The 26,929-nt window shown below is 36.7% G+C and overlaps 1 protein-coding gene across 6 annotated transcripts in view; it reads right to left on the reverse strand.

The window, feature by feature from the left end:
- LOC110440386 (cytoplasmic dynein 2 heavy chain 1-like) overlaps positions 1 to 26,929 on the reverse strand; it is a 67,853-nt gene that overhangs the window by 32,383 nt on the left and 8,541 nt on the right. For 4 of the 6 annotated variants that reach the window (XM_021483446.1, XM_021483450.1, XM_021483448.1 and 1 more), the window contains 32 exons: positions 26,697 to 26,872; positions 26,062 to 26,257; positions 25,214 to 25,322; positions 24,566 to 24,714; positions 22,808 to 22,906; positions 21,850 to 22,218; positions 21,106 to 21,233; positions 20,045 to 20,288; positions 19,280 to 19,429; positions 18,585 to 18,787; positions 17,936 to 18,091; positions 17,712 to 17,823; positions 16,778 to 16,948; positions 16,363 to 16,521; positions 15,916 to 16,139; positions 15,460 to 15,592; positions 15,068 to 15,298; positions 14,468 to 14,587; positions 13,409 to 13,683; positions 12,506 to 12,645; positions 11,903 to 12,021; positions 11,345 to 11,527; positions 10,092 to 10,315; positions 9,103 to 9,206; positions 8,344 to 8,558; positions 7,676 to 7,852; positions 7,073 to 7,160; positions 6,007 to 6,214; positions 5,342 to 5,471; positions 4,494 to 4,649; positions 3,929 to 4,027; positions 2,019 to 2,039 (listed from right to left, as the gene is read on the reverse strand). In XM_021483446.1, coding sequence (XP_021339121.1) covers positions 2,019 to 2,039; positions 3,929 to 4,027; positions 4,494 to 4,649; positions 5,342 to 5,471; positions 6,007 to 6,214; positions 7,073 to 7,160; positions 7,676 to 7,852; positions 8,344 to 8,558; positions 9,103 to 9,206; positions 10,092 to 10,315; positions 11,345 to 11,527; positions 11,903 to 12,021; positions 12,506 to 12,645; positions 13,409 to 13,683; positions 14,468 to 14,587; positions 15,068 to 15,298; positions 15,460 to 15,592; positions 15,916 to 16,139; positions 16,363 to 16,521; positions 16,778 to 16,948; positions 17,712 to 17,823; positions 17,936 to 18,091; positions 18,585 to 18,787; positions 19,280 to 19,429; positions 20,045 to 20,288; positions 21,106 to 21,233; positions 21,850 to 22,218; positions 22,808 to 22,906; positions 24,566 to 24,714; positions 25,214 to 25,322; positions 26,062 to 26,257; positions 26,697 to 26,872 — 5,268 coding nt within the window. Of the gene's footprint in view, positions 1 to 2,018; positions 2,040 to 3,928; positions 4,028 to 4,493; positions 4,650 to 5,341; positions 5,472 to 6,006; positions 6,215 to 7,072; positions 7,161 to 7,675; positions 7,853 to 8,343; positions 8,559 to 9,102; positions 9,207 to 10,091; positions 10,316 to 11,344; positions 11,528 to 11,902; positions 12,022 to 12,505; positions 12,646 to 13,408; positions 13,684 to 14,467; positions 14,588 to 15,067; positions 15,299 to 15,459; positions 15,593 to 15,915; positions 16,140 to 16,362; positions 16,522 to 16,777; positions 16,949 to 17,711; positions 17,824 to 17,935; positions 18,092 to 18,584; positions 18,788 to 19,279; positions 19,430 to 20,044; positions 20,289 to 21,105; positions 21,234 to 21,849; positions 22,219 to 22,807; positions 22,907 to 24,565; positions 24,715 to 25,213; positions 25,323 to 26,061; positions 26,258 to 26,696; positions 26,875 to 26,929 lie in introns of all 6 variants that reach the window. The other 2 variants (XM_021483451.1, XM_021483449.1) reach the window with 2 other exon arrangements.

Below are 26,929 nucleotides of genomic sequence, written 5' to 3' on the forward strand. Positions count from 1 at the left end.
GTAGGGGGTGGGGTAGTAACAGGACAACACATAGGCTATATTCGCGTATCCTGGTTGAAACGGTACGTGTGGCACAGAAATTTTCCACGATAAACGAACACACTTGGACCGTTCTATAAGCAGAGCTAAAAATCCACAGTTTCGGAGAATAAAAAACAATGTATCAAGAATATTATACCGTTCTCTCACGCGTCCACTAAATTACATAACGTATCTTAAAAATTACATGTGACTTGACATTGTTTAAGAAAGAAATAACGCAAATTGGCAATAGTCAGCATTTTAGTTTCGGTCAGGTACGTCTGGACCCCTCAATCTACACGTACCAAATTTTCCTGAGGTCAGCCTCGGTCCAAATCTGTACCTGTCGACCGTTTTCTTTACAGGTTCAACCGGTTTAACCGTTTCAACTGGATACGCGAATGTAGCCTAAATCTCCGACTGAAAGTAGGGGGTGGGGTAATTACAGGACAACACATAATCTCCAACTGAAAGTAGGGGGTGGGGTAGTTACAGGACAATAAGATAGCATTGTTGGTATTTGTTAATTTAACTGCCATAGATATGGGTGGGCTTATTACCAGGCATGGGCTTATTGCAGGATAATGAAAACCCTTTTGTTGGCATTTCTACTGACCTGCAAAAGATATGGGCGGGCTTATTACCAGACATGGGCTTATTGATGGATACATATAGCAGGGTAAATCCTGGAGGGGGCCATGGGGCCATTGACCCCTCTAAACTGAAACTGACCCCTCCATGTTACAATTTTCTTTCAATTTTTCAATTCTTAATTTTTATATTGACTAAAACTTGCTGAAATGGCCCACTGCTCTAAAATTCCAGGATTTTCCCTACATGAAGTATCTGACATCCTCCGAGTCTGACACACCTGGTCAGATACAACTTTTGGGAATTATGTATACTTTTCCAGAATATATAGCTATTAAGGGTGGTATGTCTGTATAATATTTATACTACAATTTATATAAGCAGCGTCACTTAATTGTCATCCTAAAATAAGGTACATGCAATTTTTTAAGTAAAAGCCATGCTGAGGATTTTACATTTTCACAATACACAGTAAAACATGTTTAGAAAGGCCCAAAGGGGACTAAAAAACATAAATTTGTTTTAGATCAAATTCGTAAAAATATTTCATATTTATGAAACAATGCTTTGAGATATGACAATGTAATAGGCAGGTTTATCGTGATTATGTTTTACTGTATAATGTCTCTACTAAGGATATACCTGGCGACAAGTGTGAGCTTTTCATAAACTTACTAACTTATACTTGGATAACTAGCAGTAGGTTTCATGTGTAAACTACAGCAAATATTAATTAAAATCTCTAAAAATATTTCATTTGGAGTTCTAGCTGTAAGTAAGAAGCATATCAGTGAAGAAGCCATTCTAACAAAGCTTGGACATTTTTAGCTTCAAATTTGAACATTTGAACAAAATCTTTTAAAAACATGAACAAAAAATAAAAAAATTCAGCAATAAGTAATCTACCTATACATAACGGATCTATTTCACCAATATTTCATCCTCAAAATTAATGCAGGACCACTTTCTTATATCATGTTCAAAACAGTTGGACTGGTTAGACACAGAGCTTTTATCACTGAAAATGGGGCATTTGAAAATAGATGAACCAGTAAATTAAAGCCTTGTTTTTTTTTCAGAAACGGTTTTCCCCATTTGCAATTACCATATTTGATATTAAAAGCAATCTGTTCCTCCTTAGCACCCCTGTACTTTTTCTGCTCGGAGCGTCTCATCCCTTTACCATAATTACCGTCAAAAACAAGTCTATCAAGGCAATTTCTGGGAGAATTTTGGAACGTTCTGCAATCATAGTAATTTCCTGAAATTGTTGAGTGATCAGGGTTTTGCATTTATCAAATATGGGATGGTTTATTTAGATATTGGTGAAGTAGATCGGTCTTCGGAGTAGTAAATATCTTTATACTGGGAACATTGGAACTAACGACAGACAGACAGAAGCATACCCCGTTATAGAAAGCTGTCACCTGGAATACAACACATTATACACAACATCATAGAAATTATGCTACAACTAAAGTTACACAACACTCAATACAAAAAAGTGTGTTTCAATTAAAAAAAACTGTAGATATGGTTAGATACATAGTGCATAATGATTATCAGATTATCATTGTGGAACCTCTATAGACTGTATAGTTGGTGTTATTTGGGGGGGGGGGATTTAATTTCGCTTTATTCATGGTCATCAAAAATTATGCAATATTCAAATACCCTGTAAATATTATTACCATGAATTATCATTGTGAATAAAACTTGTATAGGAGTAGAAGTATTTCCCCCGTTTATTGACAAAAACAAAGTTGACCAAACTTCAACCAGCTGTCCATGCTGTGACGGTATTAATAGACCAATTTGATTTTAGAATTTACCAGAGTTGTAAAAAATCGATTAAGTAAAATCAACTTCCATGTACATGCTTTTATTGAAAGGTACACAAAACCCACTGTCAAATCGTCACGTCTGTGACTCTGCTGTTGTCCATATTTGTCATATTTACAGGTATAGACATAATGTAACTAGTACGCTATTTGGGAGGAGTAGCCAGTGACTTCAAGTTTTGACTAGATGGAGTTGTGTGAAATTTAATCCCCGATCGGGACAACTGCAAAACATAAGCCCCGCAAAGTTAAACAATGATACAGTACTTCATAGAGATTACACTATATACAACACAAAGTTATACAACACCGAATAACACACAATATCATCTTTGGTAGACAGAGGTTAACCATCACAGAACATATAGTCCCTAGGAAGTGTTTGTTCATGTGTGTCAGAAATAGAAAGAAATTATACACAATATATATTATACAGTAAAACCGGCCATACTCAAGACTTATCACAACCAGTCCAAATGTAGCGTTCCTTCAGTTTAAAGGCTCACAGAGACAAACCTTTTTCGTTAATTAAGGACAGGTATTCAAATTATCTTTTCAAACTAGGACAGCTATCAGAGTTATTTAGTTTGAACTATCTGTTCGAGTTAGGAAGGGAATCTGACTTGTACACGTCTGAATTATCTTTTCGATTCATGATCACAGGCATTTGACTCATCATCCAAGTTTGAGCAGGCAAGGTTTTACTGTATGTGCAAAATATTATAGTACAACTTTGTGTTAATAAAGAAAATATGAAGAAATCTAGAAAACAATATTCAGTCACTAGGAATTCACCAGAAAAAAGGACACTTGTGGCTAGGGCCAGTTTAATTTAAGTTTTCATTTAACAAGTTACAAATATTTGACTGGTTGGACCAGCATTGTTTATATATATATGAAATAGGGACAGAGTTTGACAAAGGGTTTTAAGGCTTGCATTAACATTTGCAGGTCTACCAGACTTATACACATGGAACATTTTAAAGTATTTCTGTCCACATAAATGAAAAGGCTAACAATTTTTATATCAATTAGAAACATTGAATATACAGGAGATATCCTTCAATGTTCTTTGAAAGACCCATTTCACATTGATTTCTTATGGCATTTCTATAAATATGTAGAAAAAAATTCAAGTAGAATTATTCTGAATTAAAACTTTTGCCTTAGTAACTATTCTGTATTTTTTTTTTTTTCATTGTTTTTTCATATCATGCAATAAAAAATACTTTTTTTTTTTTTGAATTTCATGACCTTTGATATGCTACATTATGTCAAGAGGCCACCAGTTGGGAGGTTTTGATAAGGGGAGATAACCCAAGAAGTATCCAAGAATTTTTTTAGGGGGTTTAAGGTCCTCGCAACAGCCAAGGTCATATGAAGACTGAAGTATCCGAGTCAGGAGTCACAAAATAAAGAGTCACGACATGCTTATACCAGAAACACCCAAAGCACCAGTCTTAGTGAGGTCTTACCTCCATACTGTAGGTCATCAGGCGACCCATATTCTCATCGTAGTACGTGTCCAGGGGTCGTCGTGAGTCAGGCGGGGCCTCTTGCGTCCATGAAAATACCTGTCATTAACAACAAGAAGTAAATAAATATTCAATATGAAAAATATTTCAATTTCATTGATGAAACATTTTCTGGGAAAAAAAAGGTTTTGGTTGATTTTTGAACCTTTGTACAAATTACCTTTGATTTTTACAGCATGCCAGGAATATTCTACTAAGCTGTATCATATCAATATATGTTGAATGAGAAACTCGTTAATCTATAAATCTACATTCATGCACATGGAGATAACAAGAATACCACAGTGTGTGTATGTTATGTTTAACAAACCCTCCTATGTATTTTGCAACAGCCCACATCTCCTGGGTAACACACACTATAGAATATGTTTGTTGCCAACTGTGTTCTCTAAGTACTGTATATGCCATCAAAATGAAGGTCAAAAAAATGTATACGTATAACAATTTTTTTATTTTATTTTTTTTGTTAAAAAGATACCACTGTTCCTAGGAATATTATACAGACCTCTTTGGCAAAAGTTTCCCTGCTTCCCTCGTTGAGGTTGCCGCCAAGTCCGTGGATGAGACAGACAGCAAAGTGAGCTTTGTTCCTGACATTGTGGAGATGCGACAGACCGTTGAGGACAACACCTATCCGACTCGTCTCCACCAAGTAATCGTTCTGTAGATATTAGAATTACTAGCTGATTATAAACAACAAGGTCATAATGGCAAATACATTTAATAATTTTCTTTTATAAATATATTACAGTTATCATAAAATTTTATACTGTTATATAAAGTTATGTTTCGTTTCTGCTTTGAATCCCTATATAAACATGAACAGAAGAAATTGCATTCATAGGGCTATGAACCCAAAGTCATTTTGACACTTCTCTTCCAATCTTGGAAAATTTCAGATCATCATAAGAACCAAATATTTAGGTGATGGTATACTGTTCCAGGAAGAAACAGGCTCTTCAAATACTAAATTTCATATCACTACGGATTTAAAATGTAAAAGTATTAATGCAAGTCATCAAATTTCATATAAACCATGAAGCCTTTAAACATTTATGTAACTGCATTCATACCAGCATAAATATTGAAAAATACTGTTAAATCCTTATATAGCATACACCTGGGCCACTTTTGTATATCGTTATCCAAACGGTTGATATGGTTGGACCAGAGTTGAATGTTTACAAAATAAGGTTGGACCTAGTAATCAGATGATGTTTTCAGGCGAGCCTGTAAACTTTTGCAGGTCTGCCAGGATTCATACCCCAAAAAGTTACTTTTAAAAACAGGCGAACCAGTTGTTCTGCATAAATTAACACGCCCCTGTAATTAAGACAGGTAAGATTTACTTACAATACGGAGGACCCATTCCACAGCTTTATAGAAGTGATCCTCTATCCAGCCGGACAGGATGTGCTGCTCGTGCTCAGGTTGTGAGCTCAGCCACGAACTGACCAGTGCCTTCATGTCTGTGTCCTCGTCACTGATAACCAAATCATACAATATTTTAGTTACTAATATACACAAATCCACATTGGTTTCTATTTCATACAAATCCACATTGGTTTCTGAATCACACAAATCCACATCGGTTTGTTTCATACAAATCCACATTGGTTTGTTTCATCCACATCCACATTGGTTTCTATTTCATACAAATCACACTGGTGTCAATTTTATACAAATCCCTTTGCTTTCTATTTCACACAAATCACATTGGTTTCTATTTTATGCAAATCTCCAAAATGGTTTCTATATCACATAAATCGATCATAGTTTCTTTATCCAAAATGATTCCTTTTTGACAACAATGATGCTTAGTAATATGAAAATTACACTTAAGTACACAAACAATTCAGTAAGTTCATTCAAAAGGACACTTCTGTTTGCCATGATTGTACAATTTTGTTACGACTTGCATCCTGATGCACTTCATGATATATATTAATAAACTTCAATGAATACATGATTTCATACGAGGTTTTATGACAATCTCTGTTTCCTTAGCCATATATTACCTGAGGAAGATCATTCCCATTCTGGAGATCGTAGCTGGGGAGGCACAGCTGAGGTCATGGGTCTCAAACAGGAAGTTGACATTGGGACCAAACTGGATTCTCTCACCAGAGGGCATGGTGAGCAGTCTGTTGTCGTCAAGGACAGAATTCAAGGACTCAATCCACTCTGGGTCGATGTCTCCGTCACAGATGATCCAAGATTGGATTTCTGTCAGTATATGTTCAGATTACAAAAATGAAATAAAGGTTTTTTTTCATAGTTCCAAAACAAGTTTGATCAACTTATCTCAACCACTTGCACTGGCCCAAATGGCAGCACCCAAGGAGTCTTTAAGTGGAAGGAAACCTGAGTACCATGATAAAACCCATGTGAATGGGCAAACCTTTTCCTGTCTGATCAGGGAATCAAACCTTGACTGTCTTTTGTAAAATGAGTGTTAGCTATCACTGGTACCTGCAGCATGCCATTTCCCACCAAAGATATATTCTAGAGAGTGTCAAAGAAATTTCAAAAGATTTTGAAAAGAAATTGAGATGAAAAGTTAAATGTAATGTCTTATGATTGACCTCAATATAAACAAAACTTTTCAATAAATAATTATCATATTTTCCAAAACTGAAGTTAATCAATTCAGGGTTTACCAGAAATTTCTCTCTGAACTTTGTAACACACAAGCTTAGTATCAACAAGTGAAGTCAAAGTAAGAGGCATATGGGGTCTTGTTATTCAAAGCACAAATGTTGAGTTCAAAATGCAATTTTTCAGAAATATCTAAAAATTTACATTTATTTTGAAACTTTTGTGTTGATATGGTAATTTTAAATACCCCCACATGTAGTTTTATTTTTGAATTTCAACACATTTACAAATACAGTAGATGAAACATAACATTTTTGTTAATTAAATTCTCACTAAGCTCATCAAGCTTTGAAAATCTGGGCCCAAGGCATCAAAATTCTACACAGACACTCCATCAACTGTGCTCTCTGGTCATCAGGGAGCAATCCAACCCAGGCTCATTACAAAAGTTGGGGTTTTGATCAAGGACCTGTATATGAGTCCTACCTTTGGGTTCCTTGACCACCTGTCTAGCACTGTAGGTGAGGACTCCGTCCGTCCACTCTCGTGTGTCCATGTCAATATGTCCCAGCAGCTGTATCAGACAGCGAGTAATGTCAATTCTATTTCACAAGATATCACTTATCTAAAAAATTCATTCGAAAAAAATTCAAAATATCCAGTATTTGGGTGTTTTGCTTACAACTTGATAATGAAACAAGAATTTTTTTAACATTCTTAAGAATTACAAATTATTTTCAGAATAGAAAATTGAGCGATATCATATAAGGAAACAATTCAATTTTGTTAAATTTTGATAATATTTTAGCAAAAATTACTGCAAACATCAAATACTTTCAACTTCAAATTTCTGTGAAAAATATTACAAACTTTAAGGAAATAAATAATTTCACTTTTAGTTCTAAATTCTTGACAATTTTACAATCAATTTTAAGGAAATAAACACATTTCAATTTCGACATAATACAAAATTCAAATAAATTGAACTTAAAGAATATAGAATTTGTAAATAAATGTGAAAATGCGAAAACATTTAACTTTAAAGGATTGAATCACTTTGTCAAAGAAAAGAATTTCCACCCAGCTGACCTGTGTCCTGTGCATGGCCTTGGGATTCATGGTGTAGGTTTTCACCTCCTTGCCAATCTTCTGCATACCCTGTCTCAGGATTCTCCACAGAGTCGACTTCCCAGAGCCACTGGGACCAACGACTACCACCCCAGTCCTCTGCCTGAGCTGTTCATACAACTCCAGTGACTTCTTAATCTGTAAAAGTCAAGGTCAAATCATTACTGTAGAAGATCAAGGTCACATTAGCAGTGTTAAAGTTTCAATGATTACTGCATCAAGGTCAAGGTTACATTGGATATTGTTTCAGGTCAAGATCAAAATAAACATTGTTTCAATTTATCATTGTCATATCAGGTCAAGGTGATTTTAACATTGTACTGACGTCAAGTCATGGTCATATGGAGTATTTGACATGGTACAAATTATATTAAATGTTGTGTCAAGGTAAAAGTTACACTAAATTTTGTATCAAGGTCAAGGTCAATTGAGTAATGTATTAAGTCAAGGTCATGCTTAGGTCTATTTCGCATTGAATCTTGTATCAATAACCTCAAAAAAGTGAAAAGTCATTAACATTTTTTTTTATTTGATTTTCATTTATATCAGAACATATATGTGATAAAATTTGCAAAGCCCTAACTTTTGGTAAATAAAATGCAAGTTGCGAATAATATCTACAATCTTACCTGAAGCTCATTGATGCGGAGGTTTTTCTCCTCACACACAGTGCGTATAGCCTGGGCGAGCTCTTCATACTCAATGTCCTTGAACTCTATCCCTGGGAACACGTCACTCACGAGGGCATTGAAGCGTGAACTGTCAGAGAAGGTGAGTTTGGAGAGTGTGTTGATACGGAGAGCCTGCACAACCAGCTTGGCTTCTAGCTTGGCATCAATCTTGGCTGCAAACATAAATTATCTTAATAGTTTTTCTCCTCTCACCAAATTGGCTTCTCAGCTAACTTTTGACTGAAACATGGAACTACCCTACAGCCAGCAACATGACCCTAAGCAATCATGAGCTTTAAAAATACAGGTCCAGAGTAAGCCTTAGTAACCCCAAAGTAAGCCTAGCTAAGTAACTCCAAAGTAAGCCTAAGTAACAGACATACCTCTTAAGAGTCAAGTTATGAATGTAAATTGTAATGGGTCAGTTAATATGTCTGGTATCCCCCCCACACATGTTGGTATATATTCCAATTTTCAGATATTCTTTTTTGTAATCTCTTCTCCAAAACAAAACTTAATCCCAATACCTTTGTACATTATTAGATATATTAATGCTTTTCAAAAGACACTGACCAATATTTTCATAAAAATAAAATTTCTACAAAAACAGTGTTTCCACAAAAAAAACCACCCCACTCTTTCACCAGTTGAAATGTTTTTTGCAATTAGGTACACAAGAATACAAATTGAAGATTTCCTTTTTCAACTAATACTCACTTCCCTTCTTCTTGTTCATCTGCAGAAGGTTACCACATCCTCTGAGGACGGTTTTCAGAGCTCGGAGTCCCCAGTCGTAATGCTGCTGGGGTGTCAACAGCTCCCTGTCATAGACAACATACACACCATCAGTTTGGTCAATGACATGACATGATATCTTATCCCAACACAATAAATCCAAAGAATCTTAGGCAGTAAAAATTAACTGTATAAACACTGTACTATTAAGAAACCTGTTTAAACCATACATTCAACAGTAGAACCATTTTTCTTAATACCTTTCCATGTACACTAAATCTGCATAATCCTACTACACTCGATCGAACTTCAAAGATTTGAATTTCTCGATATGTCAAACTTCCGCTTTATCTTCTTAATAACACTATTATTTATATGTTATAAATGAATCAAACTTTTGTTAGTCAAATTCATAACTGTTTCAAAATATAATCAAGGTCTGTTCATTATGAAAACAATGAAGATTATAACTTATAAATCAAAATTCAGAACATTATCTTGTACATGTTTTGGAAATTGACAAACAACGAATTGTTTAGTTTGATAAGATCCCCACGAAAAACTAGTATATAAATAAATATTGTAAAGTCTGTTTTTAATCAGGTACGTTCCACTGCTTATTTTAAGCTGTTATTTTTGCAGTAGGAAGAATCTGCAAATTCAACAAGAATGAAAATTGTAAATGCGACCCCACAGGATTTGATTTTGTTCAGGATTGAATTCTTTACAACAGCTGAAGTTATATGAAGCCAGTACCTGCAGGAAGTAATATTTTCACATAAACGCAATAATGTATTACTGCAGGAAAAACTAGTACGTATGTAAATTCTCAGATTTAACAGGATCTCAACATTTTTTATGAGACCTGACCACAAATTTCATAAGAATTTTGTTCACATATTTAGCTGATTTGGTTTCACACAGTAATCCAATGGCAGTTAAACCTCACTCATCCCCCTCATCTCGCTTACTTTGAGAGGTTGAAGATGGCCACCAATTTGCGTCCAAGCTCCTTGCCCTGTTTGAATCCTTCAGAGAAAAGAATGACCTCAGCAATCTGTTCGTTGTCTGGTCTAGACATGGCAACAGGACGGAATAGCTGTTTGAGATTGTCAGGGAGTTTCTGTCTGCCTCCGTATCCCTTACCTGCCGGGTTCATGGTGATGAAGATGCCAGAATTGTGATCGATGTCAACCTGTGTTCAGAGAATACAACATACAATGTATGATCCCTGGTATATAAATACTGTACGGTGGACATATTTTGCAAGGGTTTTCTTTATGCTTGAATTGTAATGGATATGCATTGTTACCATAATTCTTTCACTATTGAAAAGAAGTTGACATGGCATTGTCAACTTCACCTTACTAGCTTTCGCGAGAGGGAGTTTCCCTTTAGTTCAGCGGTAGAGCGTCCAACTAAAAAAGCCTACAGTTGCTGGTTTGATCCCCAGCAAACTTTTCTCTTCACTACTTCAGTCCTATTTCACAAGTTTATTTGTGATCTGAACACCATTTTGAAATGCTAAACATCCACAATCTATTTGTCAAAGTAAAAACTTAATCAAAGTTAGGGTGTATTTGCTGTGCAAAATACAATAAAACCTGTTTAATCTGACTCTTGAGTATTCCAAATTTAATTGGTCCAGTAATAGAAAAAAAGCACACGATAATTTCCAAATATCACTACTAGATTAGTGCATTACAGCATGGAATTGAGTTATCATCTGAATTACTTAAGGAACCCCGTACCATTGCCAAAAACTGTAACGAAAGTAAGGACAACTGTTTTTACCAGCATGACAATAGCTTTGATAAATTATTTCTAAAAAGAAGACTTTATCTTGCGGGACTTTTATGAGAAATAAAGACAAATTAAACAAGACATAATCAATAACAGTGTTTTGAATGTAAAAAAAATCAGCGGGGCCCTATTGGGATACGAACACAGAATGTTAGATTGATATACTATCGGATTGAGCTACCTGGACAACAAGTGTTGTTGCCCAAATGTGCAATAAGATATATGCAAACGGAAGTTAAGGGGAAGTAACTGTGTGTATATAATAAACAAAGTGCAGTAGGCCTGTCCTACTGCACTGTGGTTTTTTATATACACACATGATTCTTAATCATAGGCATATTTTAAGATATTCCAATATTCCTTCCTTGTGTAATAAAGGGCTTTAAACATTTCTGAAAATCATCCAATGATTTTGACTTACATTTCTGCCAAGCAATTCTGCGAAGGGCACTCTGTTCTTAATGCTGTCCTGGATTATCTGGATTTGCATGGATACAGCTGACAACACAGCTTCCTCCAGACGGTTAAACTCGTCAAAACATCCCCAAGCACCACACTTCACCAGACCAATGAAGATACGGCCCATTGACTTCACATCAATACCCTACACAGGCATAAAATAGGAAAGATTTACAAATTTTCATCAGTTTCAAATTTCTGCCTTGCTAGTAAGCAGCTTAAAGTTTGCTTATTTAGTTTCAACTTACAATACTTCATGTAAATTTTCATTTATTCCCTGCTATTATAAAGTGATTTCATAATATATACTGTAAATATACCATAGAGACACAAGCTTTAAGAAGTTATTGTTACTTTTAAACGCCTTTAAAAAGTTTACAAGATCCGATGCCATGACTGTTTTGAAGACAACATTTTGAGTTGTTCAGAAATAATTTTCAGACATGTTTATTGGAGGTTAAAGTGAACTTGAGACTCAAACCCTCTTTTTAAGTGTCGGTACAAGTTTTGAATGACCTACCTCGTCACAGTTGAAGACAAGCACCTGTCGTCCAAACAGTCCACCAATGGCCTTCACAGACTCCGTTTTACCTGTACCTGCAGGACCGTAGGGATTTCCTCCCAACCCCATGTGCATACCTGAAAACATTGTTCACAATGAATTATGTATATTTCACTATAGTGACCACAAAGATTATATAAGACTCTTTCATGTCCGGCGAAGGGTGTAAGTTAGGTAAATAGGGGTTTTAAAATTGGGTGAAACTTGAGGCTTGTTGAGGTTTTTGGCACCAATTTTGAAAATCCTGAGTGTGGAATTTACCTCAGGTACACCCCTGGACATGAACAATTATTTTTCTCCATTCCAATCACTAAAACTAGGTTAGAAACGTTAACCACAAAAAGGTGCTGGAGTTCCTGCATCGTGGCATCAGAATGTTCCTGTTTTTGTGACATAATGCACATGAAATCGGATGTAAGATAGAAATTTCTTGGTTACATCTATTTATTGCCCTAGCTGGACATGGACAGTTTTATCATAACTGCACAGGAAAGAGAGCAATAGGCGTAAGAATGTCTGAGATTAAGTGATGTCTGTTCAGTACTTGGTGTCGGTACTCACCCTGGGTAAGTGTGAGGTAGCATTTGTCTGTGAGAGGGGTGTGTACAAGCTTCTGGGCGTTGCCTTGGTACTCATACGTATAGTCGAACTCTGCGTCCACCATTCTGATACCGCACGTACCGTCTCTCTTCAGGTAAAACCTGCAGCACATAAACAACGTCAAGTATAAACTTACGGTAATAACTAGCAACAGATCTATGAAGCTTTTCATACAAAGAAAAAGAAATCATGGGAAGACATAACTGTATACAGGGAAATTTTTCGCTGCAGTTTAATTTTCGCCTTTTTTGTCTGTCATGATAGGGGTGAATTTATCATTACAGCGCACGTTTGTAAACAACATTATATACATAGTAATTAAATGTGAAGGGAGAAATTAATACTGGGCAAATAGGGATACTGGCAAAGGGTAAAAGTTTTGCTGGGTGAAAACTTCCCGGTATACAGTAAATACATAGAAATTAAATGTCATTAAGCCAAACATAATACAGCTCAATAATGCTATTTGTTATCTTCTGAGCATTCCTGCTGGCTGTTGATGATGATAAGCAATCTTTTCATATCTGTGGAATGCTTGGTGGTCTACTCTCAAATTTAACATTTTTGTGATAAAGCCTGCAAGAACATGGAACTTTACAGCACAAAAAACAACATTGTCAAACAAAGTTCAATCAAAAGGGCCACTTTTATTGCAATCCAAATGGTTGGACCAGAATAGTTCGTTTATGAAATATGGTGGGACCTAGTTATCCTGATGCTGCTTTCAGACAAGCCTCGACAAAGCCTTGAAAGGCCTGCATAAACGCTTGCAGGTCCACCAGGATTCATATATGAATATGTTACATTTAAAAACAGACAAACTTGTTCTGTGTAAACAGAAACAGCCCTAGAGCCACTAATTACCTGAGTTGTTTGTTCCACATCCAATCCTGGACGTTACGACAGCCCTGTGAGATCAGATGCTGTACCACATCTATGGCATGAATCGTGTCCAGAATCAGGGCCTTGAGTTTAAGGTCAAGGACATAACCCTCGACCCCGCTGGCCTCACTCAAGTTCACACTTGTGTACGACTCCAGCTGAGCCTCTAGTTCACGCTGATAGCCAGGCAGGTTGCCCTTACTAATGGCCTGCTCGCACGCCTCGGTAAACCTGATCTGTTCAGCCAGACACAGCATCTACAGTACAGAACACATAATTGTGTATCATCTCGATACTATATACTGTAATTGACTGCAAATAAATCCCAGCCCCAGTGAAAATGATTGACAAAAAGTAGGGAGAAGGCTTAATTGCAGGCACCCATCCTGTTCCCCAGACATTTGCCAAAGTGGGGAGTGGGCTTATTAGCGAGTGGGGTCATCTTTGCAGTCAAATACGGTAACTGTTTTCACAAAAGTCCTCATGGTTACGGAGGTTTTTCTGTTTTGAATACTTTACTGATATCAATTGTAATCTATTGTAATGAAGAAAAAGTACTATACAGAAAACAAAGACAATTATAGTTACAGTGCATACCAACTTTAACAATTTACCAAGGTTTCTATTCTAGCAATTTCTCTGTGAGTTTTGGAAGGTTCTGCAATCACTCTTATTTTCCCAAACTGCTAATACTGTAGCTGTGAGCAATTTACTAGCCTGAATACAGTTTGTTTTTGCAATTTGAATTTTGAAAAGGAAACAGAAGATTGTAGTGATGAATTTGAATATACAATTTTAACTGAACTAACAATGACTGATGCAAAGCAGGTATGATTGTCAAGGAGTTGTATTTATGCTTGAGACATGAATTACCTTGTTCAAAAATATTTGAAGTGTAGAATCAGCGTCATGGCTTTGAAATGTTATTCCAAAGCGGACCTTAACAGGAGGAATGGCTACCTAGTATACTACTGTCTACTGTCTATCATGTAAAGGGTTAAAACCTACCTGTCAAGGGTATTTGCTGGGGTTAAAACCTACCTGTGAAGGGTACTTGCTGGGGTCAAGTCCCCCTTGGTTCTGTTTTGAGTCCTGTAGACATTCGCGGAGTTGTTCCTGTAGTGTGGCTTTCATTTCCTCAGCCAGTTTACTCAGCCACACCTACAGATGATTACAGATGCATCATATCCAGTTACTTTAGTTTATAGATAACAAATCTATTGTATCTAGTCACTTTTATATAGTTTATACATTACAAATCCATCATATCTAGTCAACTTAGTTTATATATAACAAATCTATCATATCTAGTCTCTTAAGTTTATATAAAACAAATTTATCATATCTGGTCACATTAGTTTATACATAACAAATCTATTATATCTTGTCACTTTAGTTTATACTTAACAAATCTACCATATCCAGTCACTTTAATTTATACATAACAAATCTATCATATTTAGTCATTTTACACATTTAGCAAATGCATTATTAATATTCACAAGTACGCTAGGATTTATTCTTCAAAGTTAAATTGAAACGTAGAAAAATTAGTTGTTTTACATGAAAAAAGGACTTTGTTTCTCCAAGAATGATACAGAAAAAAATAGATTACAAAGGGAATAAACCAAACAAATATACCTCCACCTCCGGCATGATTTGGACTTTTTTCTTCAGCGGTACGACTTCACCCTCGAGTGACTTCATGGCCAGAATGTGTTGATTGTTTTCATCAAAGTCCACACTGTGGATCCCAGCAAACAGCTTCTTCAGGTGGGTCTGGATCACATTGGGATTCGTCGACTGGCCAAGAATTTCCAGAAGATCGTCATCCCCGATGAAGTAAAATCGTGGGAACAGGGATCGTTTTTCCTGAAAATCAAATTTATGAGGTGAATTTTATGAAATGTTAACATCAAATTGGACCCTGAACTTATATGGAGTCAGAAAATAATTTCTTTGTATTATTGTAAAAACTTTTCTGCTACGATTTTATTTCTGTAAGAAAAAACTTTCCAAAACATGACACGTACCTCCAGGAACTCATTGAGAGATTTCTGGCATCTCTGCAACTGGTCAAGCATAGTGGTCAGTAGGTTACGCAGTCCAGCCTTCTGTGTCATGGCAATGACCCGGTTGTCTCTTCTCACATCCATCATGATGTTCCTGTCACAAAGAATAACCATGAGGAGAATGTGATGAAAATGCTAAAACCACCTTAGATTTCCTTCCACAATCATTATAAAGAAAGGAAAACAGATAATATGAAGGAATTGTTACAATATTTTTAATATTGAATATTAAGTAAAAGAATAATGTAAAATTACATATTTTAGTGGTAGACATATTTTAGTGATTTTCTCTCTTAAGATATTGCACTAGATTATCAATGCGCCAATTGAAATTCATGTATGTTGTTCTTGATTGCATATTTGTTGTCAGACCAATTAATTAATGTGCTTGTCTTCCAATGACATTTATGTACTTACCTGAAGTCATCGTCCACTCTCTTGAAGCGCCCTTGTTCCTTCGGTAGAGCTCCACGCCCAAATATGGGCTCGAGGTAGACCCACTTCCTCTGGATCTGGTTAAGGTTGTGTAGGTACTCATCCAGGTCTGCCAGACGTTGCTCCCACACTGAGGCCTTGTCCTCAAAGCTCTTGTAATAGGGCGAGTCTTTCAGTGACTGCAGAAGGGCCTGGTTGTCTCCCACCTGGTGACACCAAAAATCAGGTCAATTTTGTACTGTGACATAAATAGATGCAAAAATCTGCAACATTTCTAAACTTTCCAAATCGAAACAAAATATCAACGTTTTATGGTTTGAATTGATCACTGTTTTTTTTTTTTTTAATTCAACATAGCCCAATAAAATAGAAATCTGAATTCAAAATTTCTACAATCTACATTAAATTAATCCACCGAGGAAAACATACCTGGTTAACAAGATCCTTCCAATCCTTGATGAGCATCATGCTGTTTTTATTGCTATCCTCATACTCTGTGAGGGTGAAGATGGCTCCTGCCCCCCACAAGTCAAGCTCGCGGATGGCCTCCCTTATAGTTACCTCCCCTTGGGCTCTCTGGTTCAGTTCCTAAAACGGAATAAAAGAATTCCCTTATAAAAGTGATGTCAATTGTATTCTTATGTCGGTTTGTGAGTCAGAGTCTTGGTCCCTTACTTTAAAAGAAAAAAAATCCCTTCATCAAAAAAAGGAAAAAGGAACATTTTTTTTTTGTATCAGTCTTGAAAAGATTTTTAGAAAACAAACAAATAAAGCCACATTATTTCTGTAATCAACCATATCTATGACAGAGATCAAATTGTGCCATCAGAACTACATGGCCCACCTTGACAGCATCAGCATTGGCGATGATGGCGTCGCTGGCTCCAAGGACAGTTCCGAAGTTCAGTTTCTCCAGCGTGGTGCCACGGGGCATGCCAAGCATTTGGAACAACTCCATCCAATGATCTTGGGACAGAGGCTCGCCACGCACCCACTTCAGGACTGGCAACACGTTCTGTAAATAAACAGACCAGAAAATATAGGTAAAACTATTTCAATGGTGTTGTCTACAGTATAGGGGGTCTGTCAACACCCACTTCAGGACTGGCAACACGTTCTGTAAATAAACAGACCAGAAAATATAGGTAAAACTATTTCAATGGTGTTGTCTACAGTATAGGGAGTCTGTCAACACCCACTTCAGGACTGGCAACACATTCTGTAAATAAACAGACCAGAAAATATAGGTAAAACTATTTCAATGGTGTTGTCTACAGTATAGGGTGTCTGTCAACACCCACTTTCTATCAATAGAAAATTAGCTTCATCTTCCTACGCATGAACTTTCAAGTACATTCAAGTAATAAATACTGCATACTGGGAAATGTTCACTGCAGTTTAATTTTCACCTTTTTTGTCCTCTGAAATGAGGGTGAATTTATCTTTACAGAGAACAGTAGTCAACAACAAAATTTACAAAGTACAGATATGTGAAAGGCGAAATTTACACTGGGCGAATCTGGATTTTAAATCCAAAGGGCGAAAGTTTGATTGGGTGAAAAAATCCTGATATACAGTTCTATATTGTAAACATACTTATTTCAGGAAAAGATAATGTACCAATACAAGCTTGTAAACAGTGATAGATTACAGATATATTCAAAAACACTAATCATTTCCATCATAAAAAAAATGGTGGTTTTAGAGTCCTTTTTTGCCAACAGCAGTTACTTATTTGTCTAAAGCAAAGCTTTTTAGTAACCAAGAGTATAGCGTACCTTGTACTTTTCTATGTCTTTCTGAAGCTTGACAGTCATGGTTGTTGCCTCGTCAGTTTTGAGTTTCTCGTACCAGTTGCCGAGGAACTCTTCAAACATGTATGTCCTACTCCTGTTGACATAGCAACAAAACTTGTAAATAAACAGTTACTTAAACTTATAATAGAAAATTCAATATTGCAAGCCATATAGGGATTTTATAATTCTCCACAATACCTATTTACCTGAAAGAGATCCAGTCCTCCTTTGCAAGGTCTTGTAAGCCCTTATTGAACTCCTCATATAAGCCCCACATGTTCTCATATTGAGCCATGTCTGCTCGGAGCTCATCTGCAAGCTCCAACTCTGGTAGGTCCATCCCGAAGTGTTCACAGTCATTGCTGTAATGGAACACATATATTTTCAACAATTGTACAAGAACGTGGCTCATTATCATATTCAAACAAATGGACATACATGTACCGAAGTTTTCCTTTTGCTTTTATCTCTTTAAATTAATTTCCTTCATGAGCAAAATTCTGCAAACATTTATGGATTATAATTCATTTTTTTCAACATTTATTAAGTCATAACAACATTAGGTTTGCTTTGGTGTCCCTTCATGAAAGGTCATGCCTGATCTCAAAATTAAAATCGTTCATGCAAAACTGCTTTGATTTTATGAAAGGAAATAGGCTGTTCCAGATGAATAGTTTGTAGTGTATCAATATGCAATGTGATGAGATCACCTGTATTATGCAAAACTGAATGACATTCTTCTCAATGGGTCCAAGCACACAGAATGCAAATACATAATAAAAAGCTTAAAACAAGCTAAAATAAAACAAAGCTGGAATTTACTGTGCTTCATCCTTAAGATTAAACTAGTCTTACACAAGAGACTCTCTGCTTTTCTCCAGTTCGGCGAATTCCTGTCGTTTGTCTTTGATGATCTGCACAGCGGCTTCGCACTTCTTCTGGTTGCCGTCCAGTGCATCATCCCCTGGCTTCAGCTGATGCCACCTAGCAGCAAACTTCTCCACTTCCTGTGTGAAGGCCTTCACACGAGAGTCAACGTTACTCTTCATCACGTCCACCTGGAAAAATTAAGCGAAAGTGATTATAGCGTATCATTTTCAATATATGTTACATATAACTTACATGGGTATAAGAAAGTGTAGTTTGAAGAATGAATGTATGTTTTTTGTTATATTTTCTACATTGAATTACATTGTAAATGAATGTAAAATACTTAGAAAACCCTCTCTTTTTAAAACTTTTTTCACAAATTAAAGGTTCAGGAGTTAGCACGATAAAATGAATTTAATCATCTACAATTTCTTTAATCAGCAATATTTTCTTAACTCATTCACTCCTGAAATTTTATAATGAACTAGTCCAACCTTTGAATTGGAAGCGTTCAAATGTGTCTTCAGGGGTTAATGAGTTAATATAATATTAGATTTATGATTTTCTTTTTTATATCTAGTCACCAAGTAGTAAAATCAGTTTTATATTCACAAGGTATTGAACCTATAACCATAACAACATTGATATTTATTTATCAGGTATTTGAGGTGACCACTGACCTGTTCCTTGACCATCAGCTGATGGCTCTCCATCATGAGTTCAAACTTGTCCCAGAATCCCTGTAGCTGGTTCAGAGAATCCACACCGCCTCCGGCCACAGACCGCAGCAGTTTGTTCTTGGAGTCTGCTCGCTCAAACAGTGGCTGAACCTGTTTTTAAATGAAAGTTATTATTATTTAAACTCTGGTATAGCACTTGCACAACTAAATCAGCCAATCAGCAAGTGTTTCATACAATATTGTAATCCCTACCTAAAATTTGTTCTGGTTAAATACAGTGCCTCTGAGTGATTTGAATGTGCAAATATTGACATATATTTTAATGAATGAAATCTACAGATATTTAGTTTGGAATGTAGTTTTAGTTGATTTTGATATGTGATGGTGGATTTATATGGGGTCAAAAGTCAGGTGGTGTTCCCGACCCACTTCACCAGTTTTGCTTGTAAACTTCCAGTTGTCAAAAGTAGATACATGTAGCGCTCTTATATGCCACTTAACCCGCCAAAACATGCCTTTTGAAGCCTTTGTCAGTATGTATCTTTGAATCTAGATACTGTAGTTGTCAAAAATGCTGAACTTCAAATATTAAAGCTATTAGCTCAAAAGTTTAGTAATAACATATAGTTCATTATTTAGTTGTGCAAGCCCTATAGAAAATAGTTTTACAACTTAATGTAATTTATGCAAACATATTTTTTTTATATAAGATTTCATCAACTTCTAAATCCCTCCTTCCTTTTGTCAGAAGGGACAACAACTTACCACTTTGCGCTCTTTGGCAAACTCAGCGTGCTTCGCATTAGCTTCCCCGATCTCCTCTACCGTCTGTGGTCTGGCTGAAAGCGTTTCCATGGCACCCTTGAGGAAGGTGTCAATGGTGGTCACATCATGAGCGATGGCCTTACGCAGTGAGTTGACGAGGGCATCAAACAGACGCTGTATGTGGTCATCAATGACGGCCTTCACTGGTGTGGTGTTGACAGTCAGACAGTCGATCTTCAACTGGCTATTTACAAAAGAATTTCAAAGTTATACTATATCAAAGCTTTTTTTTCAGTTTGGATTGCAGTGAACAAATCTGAAGAATTTGGTCTTTATAGGGAGCAGGGATTTGTACATTTATTGACAACTTTGAATACTTCAGCACCATTTCATATTATTTCATTGTGATGATATCTTCTGACTTCCCAGGCGAAAACCATGTTGGTTCAGTTTTACTGTGACAATTCTGATTTTATCTGAATAAATTTTAATTCAAAAATAAAACTAGAGGCAAGAGATTTTGTAAAAGCACTTCAGATATCACAAAGCCAATTGCCTTTTTATCATTTACACAGCTTCACCAACAAAGCAACCCTTCACTTAAATTTTTGAAGGCAATTTTCCACAAGAGTGTGGAGTTATTTAAAATTGTCTATTAAAGAAAAAACCCTTTCTTTAACAGTTGACGTAGACTATTTCCCTTGCCTATCATCTTGATTTTTTTTATTTACAATATGGTAGGGGTGTTTCTAGTGCTGCCTAGAGCAGCATGGCCCCTTGTATATATCCGGTTCAACTGGTTTGTCTGTTTTTAAATGTAACATTTTCTGGTATAAATCCTGGCAGACCTGCAAATGTTTATGCAAGGCTTTGTCAAGGCTCGCCTGAAAGCAGCAGATTACATTACTAGGTCATGAATGAATAACGTTGATCCAACCGGTCCAACTGTCTGGATCGCCATAACGAATGCGGCCCATGTAAATCAAGGTAAAGATAACTAGGCGATAACAAACACAGTACCGGGACACTTTCCAATCAAGTACACTTGAAAAGCTACATACTGTGGGAGTTTCTCTGCATCCCTTCCACGCGCCTTGAGGCCCTTGAAGTTCCTCTCCCAGTCGGAGATTTCCTTTAGGTTATCCTCCACAAACTGGTCCAGGTCTATGGCCCCTAGGACAACCCACTCCTGTTAACAAGGAAAATTTATTATGATAGGTCATGAAATAAGATTTGGATCAAGAGTCGAGGATAAGAAAAGTAGCAACAGGATCAATACATACTAGGGAGATCACATTTTCGGTGTTTTTGCTGGACATAAAAGGGGTAATATCAGACACAAGTCACAAATTATGACCCTTATATACATATATAGCAAACCTCCAACATGTTGAGGGTGGAAAGCCATTTTAGGAAGTCATATATCCAAATATGGCGGCAAGCTGAAACCCTTTTGTAATAGTTTACAAAAAAGTACTTTACACTTAAATTTTTGATAACTCTGTTTTATATGTTCAAAACCATTTACAGTATATTCTGTCTAATTAAACTGGGCGTTATGTTATATCTAATCTGAAATTGTTTCTTCACCAGCCAAAGGATTATAAGGAAAGGTATAACAAGTTGACTCTCTACAATTTGAAACTTTGCGAAACCAGCTTAATTCAGTGGTCCAGAGGAAACTTAACCAATGAATGATATTCTTCTCCGAAATGAAATAAAGGTTAACACAACATTTGATTTTCATCACCATTCATATGGTAACAAATGAACAGAATAAAAAAATATTTGTGCCCGTATTTTACCTTGAATTGCTCCTGAGCGGCATACAGACGTTTAAAGAGGACATCAGCTTTCCTGTAGCAGGTGATGAAACCTTCAGCATTCCTGTCAATGATTGCGGGGAAGATGAGGTTTACCGCCTCGTCCCCTACACCCTTAAAATGGCTAGGGATGCCAATGAATCTCTTCATCTCTCGGAAATATTTGGCCTTGATTTCCTCAAATGGAGGTCGGAACTGCAGCTGTTGTTGTCTGAAGGTAAGCTCAACCTTGATTTCCGGCAGATTTTCGTTGAGAGCCTCCAGTCCCATCTGGTACTGATGTTCCAGAGCTTTGTACAGCTGTCGGTCCCAATGGGCCTTCCATGGCTTCATGTTGTCCGAGGAAAAGCCCTATAGATAAAAAGAAATTCAATCAGCTAACAAGGCATCGCAGTGCTAGAATTGTTGAATGCTAGCTGTTAGCGCGGAAATGGCAGCTCCGGCTGTATGCCCCCCAGGGAGTTGAGAAAGGTATTAGCTGGTTGCAAAGGCCCTATAACCACGGATAATAATTTGCGAACCGCTTTGAGACGACCTACGAACCAGGTTGTGATAAAGCGGTATATAAGAATCTTGAATTATTATTATTATTATTAAATATTACGAATCAGTATATATTCTATTGAAAATATTTCTTTTCTCCCTACAATTTTTTTTACCTCAAATTTTCCTTGACACCAATCCCAGGAATGATAAGATAATATAGAGTAGTATAACCTTTTATATTTTTCTTTTTCCCTCTGGATTGTTTTTATTTTGAATCTTCCTTATATCGTAACATGATTTTATAACTCATATACACATATATCAATCTAAATGTTAGGATAATCACCTCCAAGACACAAAAAAAAAATTCCATAAATCTAACCCCACTGACAAGGTTATATGTAACTCAGAACAAGATTACAAGATTCTATTCCTCGCAGTTAATTTGCCTGACCTGTTGGACGAGGTTGGCCATGAGGTGACGGATGTCCATCAGTCCATCCTTCCACTTCTGTTGTTGTCTCAGCAGGTCTATGCCCATCATTTGCTGGGTCTGTGTGGACAAAATGTCATATGGATTAGTTACATATACCTGATCAGTTTGATCACAAGGACAGTAACATTAGTGGGAGTTCAGAAGACAGGTGCTTCCACAGACAACTTTCAACAATTATCATATTATATTCCTGATAGGATCTGGTCACCATGAAGCTGACTCTTTGATTATTGATGAATTATTTTTCAAGTATGATCAAGGTCTCACCCTAACATTAGCCTGCAATCTACCCTATTTTAACCACTCCCTCATAATTAGTTGCTCTTCCAACAGCTTGTCACACCCATATATGAACCACTTCCTTTTAATTAGTCAGTTTTCCTTCAGCTTATCACACTATACATAGATTACCACTCTCACTACAACTAACCAACCACCCTACAACTAACCATTACCCCTACAACTAACCACTCCCCTACACCTAACCATTCCCCCTACAACTTACCACTCCCCTAACAACTAATCATTCCCCCTAACGACTGACCATTCCCCCTACAACTTACCACTCTTAACCATCAATCACTTCTCTAAAACTTACCACTCCCCTTACAACTTACCATTCACCCTACAACTACAACAGTACTGTAACCACTCCCAATCATCAATCACCCCCCCCCCCCCCCCCCCAAACCTAACCATTCACCCTACACCTAACCATTCCCCCTAACAATTAACCATTCCCCCTACAACTAACCACTCTAAACTATCAATCACTCCTCTAAAACTTACCACTTTCCTTATAACTTACCATTCATCCTAAAACTAACCACTCTAAACCATCAATCACTTCTCTAAAACTTACTGCTCCCCTAATAACTTACCATTCACCCTACAACTAACCACTCTAAACCATCAATCACTTCTCTAAAACTTACCCCTCCCCAAACAACTTACCATTCACCCTACAACTACAACAGTACTGTAACCACTCCCAATCATCAATCCCCCCCCCCCCCTACACCTAACCATTCTCCCTAAATCTAACCATTCACCCTACACCTAACCACCCCCCTACACCTAACCATTCACCCTACACCTAACCATTCACCCTACACCTAGCCATTCTCCCTACACCTAACCATTCTCCCTAGAACTACATACTAAGCCCCCTTTGGTGTATCTAATTCAACCAGTTGAAACAGGTGAACCTAAAAGAAAACAACAGGCGCAGATCTGAACCGAGGCTGACCTTAGGAATATTCGGCACATGTAGATTGAGGGGTCCAGACGTGCTTAACCGAAACTAAAATGCTTACTTTTGGGAGTTTGCTTTATTTCTTTATAAATCAAACCACATGTAGATTTTAGGATACGTTATATAATTTAGTGGACACGTGAAATAAGGACATATTATTCTTGATACATTGTTATTTATTCTCCGAAACTGTGCATTTTTTAGCTCTGACTATAGTTTGGTCCGAGTGCGTCTATTTATCGTGGAATATTTCTGCACCACCTGAACCGTTTCAACCGGGATACTTGAATGTAACCCTATTCTCTACTTTAACTTATAATTTACTCGACAGCAAACTACCCCCTAGAGTTTTAGATTTTTGTTCTGTTACTCAAGGCCTAAGAAACTGACAAATAATCAATAAAATATGATCTTTATTTATTTCTGTTATCTTCATTCTAGTTACAGATATATGTGCCTACCTTGTCACAGACAGTATTGTGTGACTTCCTTAGTCGGCGGTTCTCAGTGGTCAGTCTCTCCGCTGCCTTCTGCAGCTTCTTGATGTAGTGGTCAAGTTCATCGGGATTGTCCCAAGTAATCTCCACATTCTCTCCCTTAGACTTACTCCCTGGAAATTAATAATACTACACATTACTACAAATATAAAGAGAACCCTGTTTACATAAGTGCCCATGGCCATGACTCTTAATAAATTTGTCCAAAAATGAACGTATGGGAGTAGGGAGGCACATTCTGTAATCCCCATCACATAGAATTTAAATTTTCCCTCTTTTAATTACATATCATACAAATATTTTAGACCCACCACCCATATATTGTCAAAGTGCCTCTCTGAACCCTCCATCCTCCCCCCAAATATATTCCTATAAGAAACAACTGTTGAAAAATTCAGGTTTTATATTACAATTTGATCACCTTAAGTGAGAAACTGAGAAAATTAATTCAAAATGCTTTTGTCTCAATTCAGAATACATAATACAACATACATAACTGATTTCTTTACCCTAAAATTTTAGTTATCTTGTTTGCAAAACAGGTTATACTTTGCTACTTAGACGATTAGCTGTCTAAAATATAATAAGTCTTTAAATGAAATGGTAACTTACCAGACTTTGGATTTTTGACGAGTTTTTCAAATGCGAGGGCAGAGTTGAGCATCATAGCCTGCTGACTTGTGATCATCTGTTGGTCGATTGTGTTGTAGAAATGGGCCACCTGTTAAAGAGTGCATAACATCAAGTTCAGTTCTCCACCATCACAAAGCACTTCATTAAAAAAATTCCAAATTGGCTAGAAATAACAAGAATTCTGAAAAAGTTTACGTATGCAGTAAAACCTTGTTATACAGAAATGTTGGCTTTATACAGGGGTTTGGTGATAAATTGAGGGAAATGTATACAGGAATTCTTAAGAAAACAATAAAAAGGAACATTGAAATATGTTGGCGTTAATTGAGGTGGAAAATGAAAAGAGGGCAGGTTTTTACAGTATTTTAAGATGGTAGGAGTTTTCAAAATTCTGATCGACATGTTACTTTCTAGTTCTGTCAAAAATATGCAAAAAGAAAAATGCAAAACAAAAGGATATGTAAGAAACATTTTTTTTTTTTAATGTTTAAGGACCTTAAATAGGGTACTATTGAACAGTTAGCATGCAGAAATGAAAGCCTCTGCATGCAACATCCAAATACTCCTTTCTAGGAACGACCACTGGTATGACAATGTTTAAGAATGCCAAATATCAATTGGGTTGGTGCATGCAGAGGCTTACAAAAAATTGAACAGTATTTTCTTAATTTGTTTCAAAATGGCCAATTTTCAACATAAATAGTAATAATTTCTACACCACTCAATGCCCCTAGTCCTTTGTAACTGCATGAACATTGTGATAGACGTTAAGACCTCGTAAAGTATGAGGCTATACCTCTGTTTAAGTATGACATCATGCCTCTTACCTGTTTGAGTACCACACCATGCCTGTAGAACTTCTGTGCCGTGTTGGAAACGTGCATGATCTTGGCAGGGATGACGAATCCCATGGAACCAAGCTGTCTGACCTCTCGCATCAAGGTCACCAGGCGGTCGCCGTAGTTCACCCGTAGTTTACCGGTGTTGTGGTTCAACTCCATTAGTCGACCATTAGTTTCCAAGCTAAAATGTATAGAATGTCCACTACTCAAAATTTGTCATTGCTATAGTATTATAACAACCAAGGAATATGACAGAAAATGCTGTCTTACTGGCAAACTTGCTTTAGCAGCGATGTGGTATAACCCTGAGACTAACTCAATAGTTAAGCAAGTATGGTCAGTGGCTGGATGGGTGATCTCTAGTACATCACAGCCTTTCCTTTTGAAGTTTAAGTTTATCAACAAAAATATTTACAGAATTAATCTCTAATGTACCATGCAACCTTTATCAGACGAAACAGGATTATATATCTGTTTTTTGACTAAGTTAAGACCTGCAAAACTTTTATTATTTTATGTACATTGTTTTTGTATAAAGAAAAACTTTGACATTTTATTGGACTATTGGGTCTTTTTTAAAGAATTCAAACCCAATGAAAAACACGAGACAACGTGAGTACCTGAGTGGTTCCCTGGTGTCGTTGATGCGATCAAGCATGTCGCGAGTCCAGTCGTCGTAGGTCTCTGTCCGCCAGTTCAATAACTCATCCTGAAGCTCCTGTGCATCCTTCCTGAACTTCTTGAACCCAGACAGATCCCCTAGCAGTGTCTCCGCAGTTTTAATAGTTTCCTCAACCTGGAGGTATAGAAAGTTCAAACAATCTTGGAGAAAGTTCCAGGAGTTGGAGGGGGG

The sequence above is a fragment of the Mizuhopecten yessoensis genome, unplaced genomic scaffold (assembly GCF_002113885.1).
Source record: "Mizuhopecten yessoensis strain PY_sf001 unplaced genomic scaffold, ASM211388v2 scaffold11179, whole genome shotgun sequence".
NCBI lineage: Eukaryota > Metazoa > Mollusca > Bivalvia > Pectinida > Pectinidae > Mizuhopecten > Mizuhopecten yessoensis.